Below are 13,464 nucleotides of genomic sequence, written 5' to 3'. Positions count from 1 at the left end.
CCATAAAACACCTGCAAGGCCTTCCTCAAATTAGCAATCCTTTGCTCCTTCAGAACCTCCTCCTGCCAGGCTTTCGAGAAGAGTCTTAATTATGCTAACGGTGCTCTGGTTATTTTCTTGCACAACATAAAGCACAATAAAGTGAGCAGGTGGCACAGGGCCAGTTTGACAGACCCATTGTTATTGAGACAGGTGAAGCCTTCCTGCATACGCTCCACCTTTCAGAGTTAACCCTAGTCTGAAGTGTGCACTTACTTTTTAAATTATCTATTCCAGTATTTTCATTTATAGTTTTACTACATATACAGTGTTGAACTCAGATAAATGGTTCCTGGTGGGAACATTTCTGCACTACTAAAGCTAATGAAGCTTAAGCTTGGGGTACCAAGCCCCAGCCTCACCCAAGCCTGGGCCTCCCCCCAGCGTCAGACGTGCCTCCACGGCCAGATCCCTCTCAGGCGCTCAGATCCCGCCCCCCCCCCGTCCAGACCCGCCCCGCCCCGCCCCGCTCTTGCTACCTCCTACGACCAAAACGCCTCAAAGTTCCGGCCCCCCAATTCTAGTTACTCGCCACGCTCAAGGGAGCCTCCCCAACATCTGCCTGCCCCAGATCTGGGCTCTCTCCACAGGCCTCCCCTTCCCCCTACAACCCTGAGCCCCTCCCAATCGCCTGACGCCCCTCCCACGCCCAGGCCAGAGCCTATGCCTCAGTGTTCCGACCCCGTTCCCAGGCCCCTCCCCAACACTAGCCCAAGCACCTTCCCCCAGGGCCTAGCCCCACCTCTGATCCTCCCAAGGTCTGGTAACTCCACACGCTTCGGAACCTCTCCTACATCTGTTCCCCCACACCCAGGTCCCCTCCCCACCACTGGACTCCCCCCCCACACACAGCCAGACCCCCCCCCCCCACATACACACAGTCTCTATCCGGGCTCCACACATACCGCCTCCCCACGCTCGAGGCCCCCATCACGCCCGCCCCCTCTCCCACACGCTCCTGAGGCCCCTTTCAAGGCCTCTGGAGGTTTGGTGGCAGCAGTGTGGTTAATGAATGTCGTCAATTCAAAGAATATTTCAGACTGGGCACTGCACAGGAAAAGGCGAAACACCCTGAAATCTTGCTGCTGCTATATGAAAAACAATCGATAGAGGTTTGCCCAAACTTGGCAACACGCAAAACTTTTACAAGAGTTTAGCAATAGTAAATTGTGAAGCTGAAAGCAAGTTTTCTAAACTATGAGTAAAATGTTTTTAAAAGACTGAGTCAGTCACGCTAGAAGATTATCTTCTGTCCTTTCTCATAGAAATTACTCTACTTTTACATATTCTAATTTAAAATATTCTAAATCACTATCATATGAAGCAGTGGCTATGATTATGCAGTTGTTACCAGTAACATTAATATTTTGATAGGCAATTAATTTTAAAATTTACTTTTTCAATTGTTTTGCTTTGTCATTCTAAATAAATATGAACTTTCAAACAAACTTGGTATGTTCATAATTTCCTGTTCTTTTTTTAGAACTTCCGGCATGGGCCGGCTTCAGCTCCCACTTCCGGGTTGTGCCCGTGCCGGTCTTCTGGGGCAGAGGCGTCTGCTCTGAGGGACACACATGGGGCATCGCTGCTGGGCGCCATGTTTGCACAACTTCAGCTTTCAGGAGCACTGCGGGTTGTTTTCGAAGGCCGGTGTACCAATTAGAAATGGAAATGAGACCCGAGCACCCCAGTCGGCCCAACCTTAGGAGCCTAGAAGGTCTTAGTCACCATGATGAAAAAGTGAAATACAACAAACTCCACCCATCTCTAGCGGCAAAACTGGCTCTCCAAGTGCTTTGTGGTGGAGGGGATGGCTTCAGACCCTTGCTGTGGAAAATCCCAAGGTTGATCACGATAAGTTAATAGATTAATATTTTACTAGTGTATTAAGAACTTGAAGGCAAAGTATAGCTTTCTAGACTTCATCAAACTACAAGATATTTTAATTTTACAGGAAAAAAGTTAAAACTGCTACTCAATATTCTTAATATGATTTTCCCCCATTGTTTACTAAACTTCAATAGTTCTTTTTAGTTTGGTAAGCACTGCTTGGAAGTACTTGTTATTCTGTTTTGTAGTCTGAATGGAATAGAACATAACACTAGCTCCCTTTGTTTCCTGGTAAAACTGCATAACAAATGACTGCAAAATGTTGCAGAGTTTTTCAATTAGCTACTGCTGGAGACAACAAAGACTTTGTCCAGCTTTGATGCATTTGAATCCAGATTTCAGGTGGCCACAAGTTCAATGCAGTCTTTAACAGACAAGTTTCTAGAAACTACTGACATCCGTAGTCACATTCTATGCTAACCAACGCAGAACTAAGAGTGGTTTAAAAGTAGACCCTTTCCAATCATAGTGCCTTTGGTCTCCTGAGCCACTATTTTCAGTCTTTCAACTTTAACATCAGTGCCAGGAAAAACATTCTTTTTTTCTATTACTGCCAAATAAGTAATTCTCCTTATCAGACACTTTATCTTATTATAGCTAACATGTATAAAGATGTAGATAAACAAGTTTGATGGAGAGACATTTCGTGGAATGAGAGCCACTGGTTCTAGATAAGAAATCCTTTTTATAAATTATGCTCTAATCTAAAATCTGGGTATGTATTTGACTTCATCAGCTCAGTTTAACTGGGGAAGAAATGGCAGGGGGGAATTTATGACTGTGGCATACAAATGTTTTAAACTTATGTTTCTGTCATGGACCAACTCTGACCCCCCCAATCTAAGAAAGCTATCTCACTACCCCATGACTCTCTACATCTAGGCCACTTCATGTGTCAGTCAGTCAATACTTGAAATATTACATCATTTATTTCTTGTTCCTACTCATTGTCCCCGTCATGATGTTAAGCATTCAAGGCAGGAGCTTTGCATTGCCGGGTTCAGAACCCCTAGTTCCTGGAAAAGTGCTGGAATCGTAGTGAGATTCAAAATATGTGTTGAATTAGTAAATAAATATCAAGTAATTATATTAAAATGAAAATACTTTGAAAGTTGTAAAATCAGATTTAACTTATTAAATTAAAAAAGCATGGTACACATAGTACATTTCAACAATTGGCACCCTAGTGAAAATAAAATATACACTTCTATTGACACAAAATAAATATCATCATTTACACAAAAATTACACACACAAGCATGCACACCAAAGAGAAATACATATTTTTATAATGTGTACAAACTGTGAACATACTAAAAACTATTGAATTGTACACTTTAAATGGGAGAATTGTATGGTACATGAATCATATCTCAATAAATCTGTTTTAAAATCACATTAAAAATAAATCACATGCACAGGTGGTGAAGAGTCGGCTCTGGGGCCAGGCAGCCCCTTCCAGCTGTGTGGCCAGGTGCCCCTTAATCTCTTTTCCCCTCATTTTCCTGAAATCAGGCGATCAGAGTCCTCCCTCGAGAGGTTGTTATGAGGATGACATGAGTGAACACGTGGAGTATGCTGGAAGACAGGCCTCCAGATGTCCAGCACTAAGGCTGCTGCCACTGTGGATGAAGCTGCTGTCACCCAGAGAGAGGAGTGCTAGTGCCCTTGAGGGGGTCATAGCCTGAGGGTGAGACACACATCAACAGATAACCTCGATATGATGTGCTTAGCGGGGGCCTGTGTGACCAGGTGGATAAAGGAGTGGCCTAAGATGGGGAACTCTGCAACAGAGACAGGTGAGGGGATGGGGTGAGACAACGGGAAGGTTTATCTTAGAAGTTGTTTACTGTGAAGTGCCTGTAGGAAATTAAGGGAGATGTGCCCAAGAGAGACTTCAAGGATAGGGTCAAGTTGAGGGCTGAAAAGTCTGGATGATGAGGGAGGTGAGCAGTAGCGGGTCAAGGGTGCTAAGGGAGCTGTGGGGTGGGCGGAAAGCATTACTGGGCTGTAATAGAGCGGACTGAAGAAGGGTGGGTGAGAAGGGACGTCACCCGGCATCTCAGTTCTGTAAACCCTTTTGGCTTCTCTCCTCTTGCACAGGGTCTCACCCTTCAAAGGGCGTTCTCAGATGCACCTCTAACAATGTCTCTCCCCTGCTGGAAGCCCTCCCAGGGTCCGAGGTCCCCTGCCGGCTTTCTGGCCTCACCCTACGCGGCCCGCCTCCACCTGCCCGTTCTGGGGCCGCCCCTCCGCCGGCTCGCTCGCCCCCTCCGCTTTGGCCTGCTCTGAGCTCACCGCTGTGCTGTCCCTTCACCTCAGCTATCCCTGACAGCCTCTCAGGTCCCAGTTACTGAGGACCACGACCTCCAGAAGACCGTGATCATCACGGCGGCGCGATCGGACGAACGGATGGACAAAGACTCCGGCAACGAGTTAACCGGAGACCCGATTGTTACAGGAAGCCGCAGAGGAGCGCGAGGAGCGGCTGCTTGACCGGCACTCGGGTGAACCGGCACAGCCAATCCGCGCGAAGAGGGGCGGGACTGCTTCGCGACGGGAAAGCCCTGCCCACACTGCCTAGGCCTCGCTTCGACGGCGGTTCACCCACGGTCCCGCCTCTACGGCTGTCTCTTGGCACTGATTGGCTGGAAGCCACCACAGTCCTGCTCCGATTGGTTGTTTCTTGGCCCCTTGCATCAGGTGTGGAGGATAGGTCATGAATGGCCTCTTGTAAGGGGCTTCCTAGAGGCAGATGGAATTGGGAAAAGGGAGCAGGCCTTCACTCCAGACTCCCGAGGGGAGTGGCTGCTCCAGAGTCTCACTTCCCCTTCTTGAGTCCCCCACCTCGTTTCCGTATCCCCTGGTCCAGAAGGCTCTTAGATCCCGCAGCGCGAAAGGCTTCTCCCTGCATCTCTCCAACGCGCAACGCGCGGAAGTCAGCCGAGGCCGAGTTCCGGGAAAGTGAGCCCTTCGTCCTCAGACTGCTACCAACCTTCAGATGGTCGTCCTTGCTCCTGTCGTGCACAAGCTCACCTCCTGCTCTCACAGACAGGCAGGCGAGCAGGGTCAGGCTGCCGTCCTTCCCCGGTCCTCAAGGGGAGTGAGCCCCAGATCTATGGCCTCAAGACCCTGAGCACACGTAGGGGGACTTGAGGAATATGAAGAGAGAGGACGACAGCAGGGGACTCCTGAGGGGGCAGCGCAGGAAGTGGGTTCAGGTGGGGGTTCAGTGTTTCTCGTCGGATAAGACACCCTAGAAACCTGGGAGAGGCCTCAAAAGACATGTTCTCTCTGCTCTTCCTCTGGTTCTCTCACAAATGAAGTATTTCCCTTCCTCTACTAGAGCCCTCAAAATAGGCAATCTCAGCCTTCTACTGATGTCTGTGACATTCAGCCCATCTTACAAGATAGGAAAAAACCATGTATGCTCCCGCTATAGGCCGGGCAAGATACTAGCCACCTCCCTCTTAGTTTACCCCCAGTCAGTCTTAGATAACTCCTGTATTATCACCTTTCCTCAGGGAAATTAATGGTTTTGAGGATGCATCCATGTTCATCACAGAGCGATAGGTAATGCTTGGAGAAAGGGGAAAGCACAGTTTGAGAGTGCAAGGAGCTGTGGCAGTGACTGATGTGAGCAGAAGAGGGAGTCTTGGGTGTGGGTGCTGGTTTTCAGGCAGCCACTCTTGGCAACAGACTTCCCTCCTTCCACGCAAGGTCCTTTGTACCCTTTGCAGTACTGAGTCCAGAAAGGGAAGAAAGAGTTCAGAGCTGGATCTTGCAGTTTTCTCTCTCTCTTCTTTTGATACCTCCAGGCTCTCATCTGCACCCACCCAACAGCCTGGCTCTGTTGTCACCCACTCCTCCCAGGCTTTCATCACCTGGGGTTTGATTTCCCTGTAGGTCTCAGTGCCTCTTACCCAGCTCTCTCATTTGGTAGGTAAGAAATCAGACCCAAATAGGTGGCTTTAGGGGTTCTGTTGAGAAATTATGTCCAAGAAGCAGGGTAAGTGGCCAGCCCTCCTTGAAAGTGACTTCCTGCAAACGGCCTTCACTGCCAGTCCAGCTCCTCAGGAATCACACCTTGAGAGAGCAATTGTTCCTCCTAAAAACTCATAAGGAATAAAAGGACAGTTTATTAAACACTTCTTAATATACAAAGGTCCTAAAGTTTTCTACACCCATGACCATTTATAAGTATTCAGTTTAATACCTAAGAAGATAAATTCATTAACCTGGGAACTGACACTGCATCACTTCCAGTGTAGAAGGCATTGCTGCTAGCCACTGAGTGTGTGGCCAGCCTTTGGGGCCTCTCAGAGAGGACAGACACAGTACTCAAGCATGGTGCCCATACACATACAGCCAACTTCGGCAAAAAGAGGAGATGAGGTGGTGACTTACCGTTGTGCTTGCAGAAGTTACACACAGGAAGCTGGGCTCCCTGTCCCTGGTTCTGCCCCAGGCTCAACCTATCCCCTACCTTGGACCAATATCAATACCACCTGGCTCAGATGACGTTCTTTATACCTGTTAAAGGTGATATTACCTAAGGCTGATAGGGATGGGACTGGTGGATCTCTGAAGAGGGCAGAAGCTGCAAGGCGGGGCAAAAGCACTAGCGCCTTCTAGAGAGGTGGATCTGAGGTCCTTTTCATACTTCCTGGAGACTTTCCAAAGCAAAGATGGCACTTGGGACCTAAAGGGTCCCCTTGCTACAAGTGCCTGCTTACTTGCTGCTTATTCCCCACTATAGCCTGACAGGGCAGAAGAACTCAGGTGAGGAGTCTGAAAACTTGGGCTGAGTCCCCACTCTGCTATCCAGGCACAGTGTGACCTTGAGCAAGACCTTTCTCCTCTCCGGAATGCAGTTACCCCATGGGGGGGGTCTCTCTAATGGTAACCCCCTTTCTCGAATGCTGCAGATCTCACTGTGTGTATATCAGGGCCATTCCCAGCTACAACACAAGTGAACTGAGTAGCATAATCAGATGTCATCATCACCACAAACATTCAAAGTTAGACTCGGTCATGGTTCCCATTTATGGATGAGCAAACAGGCAGGAAGAGGGTAAGTCCCATTGCTCAAGTGCACATAGCAAGTAACTAATAGAGCCTGGATTTGACTCCAAAGTATGTGCTAGTAACGTTTCTCCTGAATCTTGAGGTTAACAAACTTTCCTCAAATTGGGTCTGGGAGGCATTCATTCCACAAATACATATTGAGGGCTGACCATGAAGCAGCCCTGTGGCCCAGTAGCACCTCCATTCCAAACCTCAAGGGTAAATCCTGTCCTTATTCCCTTTTACAGGACAGGGAACTGAAGCTCAGGATGATGAAAAAGCTATTTAAGATCAGCCAGTAGCAGAGCTGGACTTGAAATCCAGCTCCTTCTGGCCCCAGAGCCCCTGGTCTTAAACTCTGTGCAGAAACTGCATCTTGAAAGCAGGGAGCACCGGAGAAGGTTTTCATGCAGAGATGCAACATGTTGGCACTAGGAATGCCCTTCCCCTTCCTACTCACCTGAATCTCCCCACCCTGCCTTTCACGGTCTTGGTCTGCCGCCTGACTCCTTGGTCTGTCTGGGAGACTCTGATGGCTTCTTGTCCTCACTGACTCAACAATGGTTAGTTTGCAAACTGACCCTTGTACACAGAGGGCAAGGAGAGACTGAAGAGAGAGGCAGAGCACTCCAGATTGGTAGGTGGCAGATTTAATAAGCAAAGGAACTTATTTATGAGGCATATCTTGGGCAGCCACAAGACGAGTAGTTTTCCGCATTTGCCTGCCAGAATGTTAAAAGTTTATATAGAGGCCTTAACTAGGTTTGGTCTCTGTACACAGTCCAGATGTTCTCAACAACACCTTACTCTCTCAAGGCTATGTCCTTGGAATAGTTCCCACTGTGAGAATGGTAGGCAGAAAGTACATTCTAAGGACAGGGGAGGGGGCAAGGAGCCAGCCTCCAATTGCCTGGGTACAGCTTGAAGTTCAATCAGCAGTCGTGTCCTCTTGATTACCTCCTCCAACACTAATTCAATCAAAATCTATTTATTAGTGTCCACGGCTGAGCATTGGGAATAAGGGAGGCATCATCCCTGCCTTCAGCTGGTTGCCTTCCAGTGGGAGAAGCAGTGAAGAGAGGGACTGGGGAGAGGGGATAGCAGAATGGAGATGATGGGGTCATCCGGGGCCAAGGGCAGAGGCCTAAGGTATGTGGAGGGGAAGGGGCAAGAAGAGAATTTGGCCAGCACTGCATGAGATAGGCAGGGGGGGCCACAGAGGGAGGCCACCTGCTCCTCATCCTCCTGACACACCCCCTACCTGTGTGAAGTAGGGGGAAGACCAGGGCTGGGCCTGGGTGCTTTGTGATTCCTGCTGTCAGTCTCCCTCGGCTAAGTGGGTGATCCTGAGGGATGCCCAATGACCCCAGCCCTCCCCTTCGATGAACACCCAGTCCGAGGAAAAGCACTGGGACCAATGAGCAAATGGAGCCTCAAGGCCAGTCCCTGACTCCTCTTCGACTCACCTGTCGCCAGGATCCCCCTACCCCGGCCACGGAAATGCTAGAACCCCCACTGTTGGCACAAGAACCCAGAAACACCCCGTCCCCCTTGAGCACCCTTCAGGGCCCCTCTGTTAGGATCTAGGTGAGCTGAAGAAGCTGGAAGTCCACCTTCTCCTCGAGAGAAGGGTCTGAGGCCTGGCCCATCCCTCTCCTTGCCACCACCTAAGCCTCTGAGCTGGCCTGAGGTCACCAGGAGCACTACTCTGCACTGGGTGTGGCAGGGCGAGCTGTCTCCTTAAGAGCACACCAGGGAGAGAGAGGGAGCTGCAGGAGTCTCAAGGAGTCTGACCAGTTCCCTCCAGCCTGATGGTATTGTTCTGGGCGGGGCTGCTGGGTTTAAAAAGCCGGAACCCACCTAAGCTGACCACAGCCCCAGCAGCCTCCTCTGACCTGCACTCTGCACCCGGCTCTCAGGTAAGCTCAGGAGAACTGGCTCTCAGGTGAGCAAGTGTCTGCTAGGACTTCGGGGCTCCTAGGTGGGGGGATGGGGGCGGAGGGGTGGCCCAGAGTGCCAGTCTGAAGAAGGGGAGGTGGGTGCCTGGGTATTCTCAGTAACAGGGTGCATGTTTGGGGATTTTGAGGATTGGAGGCTGCCTGCCCTGTAACCACTGTCATATGGATGGTGGGTTGGGGGCTGGAGGAAACAGAAGCCAGCCTTTGGCTAAAGAATATGTAAAATGGAGTTGTGACCCTCATGATCCAGGAGTTCCAGGGTGGTGGAGGAGGAGAGAGAGACAGACCAGTCCAGCGGAGGGCCAACTTCAGAGGCTGCTCAAAGACGACAAACCCCCACCTTCAGAAGCAGCACGTTTATAGTCCCTCCTTTCTATGGCAATGAGACCCATGTATTTATGTATTTATTTATTGTAACACTTTTTTTTTTTGAGGAAGATTAGCCCTGAGCTAACTACTGCCAATCCTCCTCTTTTTGCTGAGGAAGCCTGGCCCTGAGCTAACATCCATGCCCATCTTCCTCTACTTTATACATGAGACGCCTACTACAGCATGGCTTTTGCCAAGTGGTGCCATGTCTGCACCCGGGATCTGAACCAGCAAACCCCAGGCCGCCTAGAAGTGAATGTGCGCACTTAACCGCTGTGCCACCGGCCGGCCCCCATAACACATTTTAATGCTTAATATATGTTAGGCACTATTCTTAGGTTTGACATATAGTAAATCATTTAATTCAATCATAACTTTATGAGGTTGCTATTATTATAATTATCCTCATTTTATAGGATGCTGAAGCACAGAGAGGTTAAATAACCCACTGAGTCACACAGCTGTTAAGTGCTTGAGAAGGGATTAGAGTTTGGGGCAGTTGGGTCTAGTAGATATTAACAATGGGATCAATATGAAACACTGACAGTCCCCATGCCTGCCTGCAGCTAACAATATGCAGAAAGCTCAACCACACAGCCACCCCAGGGACCAGTAAACTGGAACATGGATAGTTCCCATCTTAAGGAGAAGGGAACAATGTCCCACCAGGCAGTTTCCTGCCAATAGCAATCTGTACTCTGAGAGTGGAATTTGGGGCTGCCTGGAGCAGGGTCCTCGGCTGGGGCTGGGGTGGGAGGCTCTCTCCTTCTGTGGCAGGCAGCGCCCTCACTCCCTGCCTTCTGATGCTCAGCGCTGCTCAGCCCTGGGTGCACACTTTGTGGAGCCTGTCTTGGAATTCGGCCTGATAGTGCCCCAGGCCCAGACCTTTGGGAGTGATAGCCTGGGGGCTGACAACCGTGGCCCTTTGTGTAGGGGTTAGGAACGCAGGCACCAAAGCCTGAGTTAGAACAGCAGCCCTGCTCACCTGGTCAGGTGAGTCTGACCAAGCCTCACTTAACTATGTGCAACCACTGTTCTACGCACGTAACTGGTATAACTCCACAAGGCATTTCTATTATCATCTCTAGATGCGGAAACAAAAATTAGTAACTTTCCCAAGACCGCCCCATAGGCAAGTGCACTCTTGGGATTGGTGGCTTGCTCTCGCCACTAGGCTCTGTGAGCCTGGGGCAGGTCGGGCTGCCTGACCCCAGCCTGCACCTCCTCCCCTGCAGCCCTGCCCTGAAGCTGTGACATGGAGAGAGTGATCTGGGGCCTTTTGACGCTGGCAGGTGAGTCATCCCAGAGGTGACCCTGCTGCCATTCACCTGCCCACCAAGGCAGTGAAGACCAGGGCAGCATCTCCCCAAGGAGTCCTAATGTTGAATAAATGTGTTTTCATTTAAACTGTGAATTTAAAAAGAAAGATTGAGGAAATAATAGTACAGGTAGGAAGCGGATGTTGCAAAAATTATCCTGAGTAATTGAACTTTGGAAAACTGTAACCATCTGTTGGCATGAAGAGAAAAGCATTCCCTATTTCTTCAGGAAGCAGAGCATTAGCCAGGGTCTGTGTAGGAAGCTTCTCAGGAGAGGGTACAAAGATACCAATATGCCATCCCATTTCCAGTGCAAGACAGAGTAGCAGGAAGCCTGAGAAATAGCAGAAAGGGCTGTGAGTGGGGGACCACAGGCCTTGGGGTGGGAGACAAAATCTCAGGGTTCTTTGGGCCTGGGGATGGTATGAGGAAGGGAACCAGTGACCCCAGGGTGCCCCCCTCATTCATGACAAGGCTAGTCATCCTTGCCCCTCTGGGATGGGGTCTTGCCTGCTGACTCATTTTGAGACCAGTGTCATGAATTAACACCCAATCCCTCTGCTTTTTCCACCCAGGCCTGCCCGTCTTGAAAGCCAGTGACCTGTTTGCTGGTGAGGCCTCAAAAACCCTGCCCCTACTGCCCCACATTTTCCCTCCAAGACCTCACATCCTGCCTCTTGGTTCTGGCCCTTATTCTTTTTTGTTTTCTTTCCTGCAGATAAAAACAATCCCTTCTACTATGGTAAGAGCTGATATCCCTCACGCCCCCAACCCCTACCCTTGCCTATCTTGGACCTCTTTACTAGAGGTTGGTGAGGGGTGATGTGGAGCCCCCGTGTAAACAAAGTAGGGCTTGAAGGGGTGGGGAAGAAGGGGCAGGATGGGGCTGGGACTGGGGATTAAGGAGTCAGCTTGGTTGATGGAAAGAACGAAAGGCCAGCATGCAACATGGTCTTTGGGAGAACTTCATTCCAGCAGGGAGAGAAGGCGCCCACAGGATAGTTAGGAAGACTTCTGGGGAAGCGGGTAGAGGTGCTGGGCTGTTGGGCCCCCAGATACCTCACACCTAATCTCCTTCCTTCCACTGACTCTTATTTCCCTTCCCCAACACCAGCTCCCTGCTGCCCCACAGCCCCCTACGAAGGTTTCCTCTTCCTCCTCCTGGCACTGTCCTCCAATGTCCCCACATACCCCTCATCTTCCCCAGGCCTCAGCTCAAATGCCACTTTTCAGAAAGGGCTTCCTTGATGATCCTTCACACCCTCTTCTTTCTCTGTGCTCTTCTGCTTGTTTTTTCTTCCTGGGGCTTGTTCCCACCAGATATTATATGATGTGTTTATTTACTGGCTTGTCTTTCTCATTGCCTGGAATGTAAGTTCATCTGCACAAGCCGGTGCTTGTAAATATCTTCTGAACGAGTGAGGTGGAGCCAGGCTGGCGCCAGCTCCCTCTCTGTGCTCCCCTAGACTGGGCAGGCCTGCAGCTGGTTGGGATGATCTTTGCTGGGATCCTGTGCGTCGCTGGATTTGCCTTCGCCCTGAGTGAGTGGTGGGATTGGCAGGGCGTGGGGTGGGAAGAGGGATGGTCCAGGCTCCTTGGGCTCTTTGCACAGGCCAGCTCTTCCTCTCACAGGTGGCAAGTGTAAATGCAAGCACAATCAGAAGCAAAGGTGAGTCAGGGCCCCTGTTGTGTGCACCTCCAGCTGAGCAGAAGTATTTTGGGATAAAGTACTACAACAGAGGGAAAGAGGACAGCCTCCTGGCTGCTCCCTGGGCCTACAGTGAGGTTTGTTATTCACAGATAATCAACCCTGAAAGGCTCCAAATCAGGGAAAGCTCTGACCCTTGGTATTGTTTAAAGTGACAATGGAAGAATAGCAAGGAGTTACGCCCCCCGGGGAGGGGGCACTAGGAGTCTTGGTGGAGGAGGGCAGAGGTTGAAGGATATTAATCTCATGTGTTCCTTTCTCAGCCCCTTACCTGAGAAAGCCACTCCACTCATCACTCCAGGTGAGATGGGCTTCTTTGGGAGGCTTTCAGACACTTGGGCAGGGTGGCCATATAATCTGAGATTTAAGAAATGTGATGCCGTTTGTAAGGTGGGACTGTCCTGAGCCAGCCCAGCCATGGGGTCAACTGATGCTGAGGGGGGGGTATCTATGTAATGACCGTGTCTGTGAGGACCTGACCCCACTGTCTCTGCAGGCTCTGCCAGTACCTGCTGAGCACAGGAGCAACTTTGTAGCACTCTGGCGCCAGTTCCCACGCTGCTGGCTCCCCACTTGGGGGCCTGACCCTCCATGATGGCCTTTCTCTCCAAAGGTGAGCCTTTAGGCTCCCTTCTGATCAGGAGGCTGTCCAACGCTTATTTGTAAATTAAACCGGTCTCACTCTTCCTGCCTGTGGTGCTGTGACCCTCTGTGGATCTGCTTGAGGATGACCAGGCTGTGCTGGGACACTGACATCTTGCTCAGGAAAGCCCAGGCCCTCAGCTGGGAGGAGGGATGATCTTCCTAGATTGCTAATGCTTCCTGTAGCCACGTGTCTGGTGTCTGTCCTGAGGTCCACTCCTAGCATACCCCCCACTTTGAGAACTTCCTGATAATTGGTCTCCTGACCCCTGCCTCATCCATGCACTGTGTGAGACACGAAAATATTCTATCAAAGGACCTTACAATTTCTATAGCTTGCCTAGAGACCCTGAAGTCCCAATGACCTAGGTACTCGTGATATCTTGTAACCTAGAATGGTCCCCAATGGCTCACCCTCCACTAAGACCCTACCTCACTCAGTGAGCGCTCTCTGTCGCTCAACCCAACCCAG

The 13,464-nt window shown here is 50.3% G+C and overlaps 1 protein-coding gene across 3 annotated transcripts; it reads left to right on the top strand.

Moving 5' to 3' along the window:
- The first annotated feature begins 2,847 nt into the window (after positions 1–2,847).
- On the top strand, positions 2,848–13,036 carry FXYD4 (FXYD domain containing ion transport regulator 4). Of its 3 annotated transcripts, none has more exons than XM_014841483.3 (8): positions 2,848–8,915; positions 10,559–10,615; positions 11,218–11,253; positions 11,361–11,384; positions 12,109–12,183; positions 12,275–12,311; positions 12,614–12,651; positions 12,847–13,036. In XM_014841483.3, exons 2-8 carry the CDS (start codon positions 10,579–10,581, stop codon positions 12,864–12,866), a joined length of 267 nt encoding a protein of 88 aa, XP_014696969.2. In that variant the 5' UTR covers positions 2,848–8,915; positions 10,559–10,578; the 3' UTR covers positions 12,867–13,036. The 3 variants fall into 3 exon arrangements, with proteins under 3 accessions (XP_014696969.2, XP_070347972.1, XP_070347966.1); XM_070491871.1 differs by having other exon boundaries at positions 10,498–10,615; XM_070491865.1 differs by having other exon boundaries at positions 10,412–10,615.
- The last annotated feature ends 428 nt before the right edge of the window (positions 13,037–13,464 follow it).

The sequence above is a fragment of the Equus asinus genome, chromosome 2 (genome assembly GCF_041296235.1).
Source record: "Equus asinus isolate D_3611 breed Donkey chromosome 2, EquAss-T2T_v2, whole genome shotgun sequence".
NCBI lineage: Eukaryota > Metazoa > Chordata > Mammalia > Perissodactyla > Equidae > Equus > Equus asinus.
Note: the sequence above shows the minus strand (reverse complement) of the source record. Positions and strands in the feature narration are given on the sequence as shown.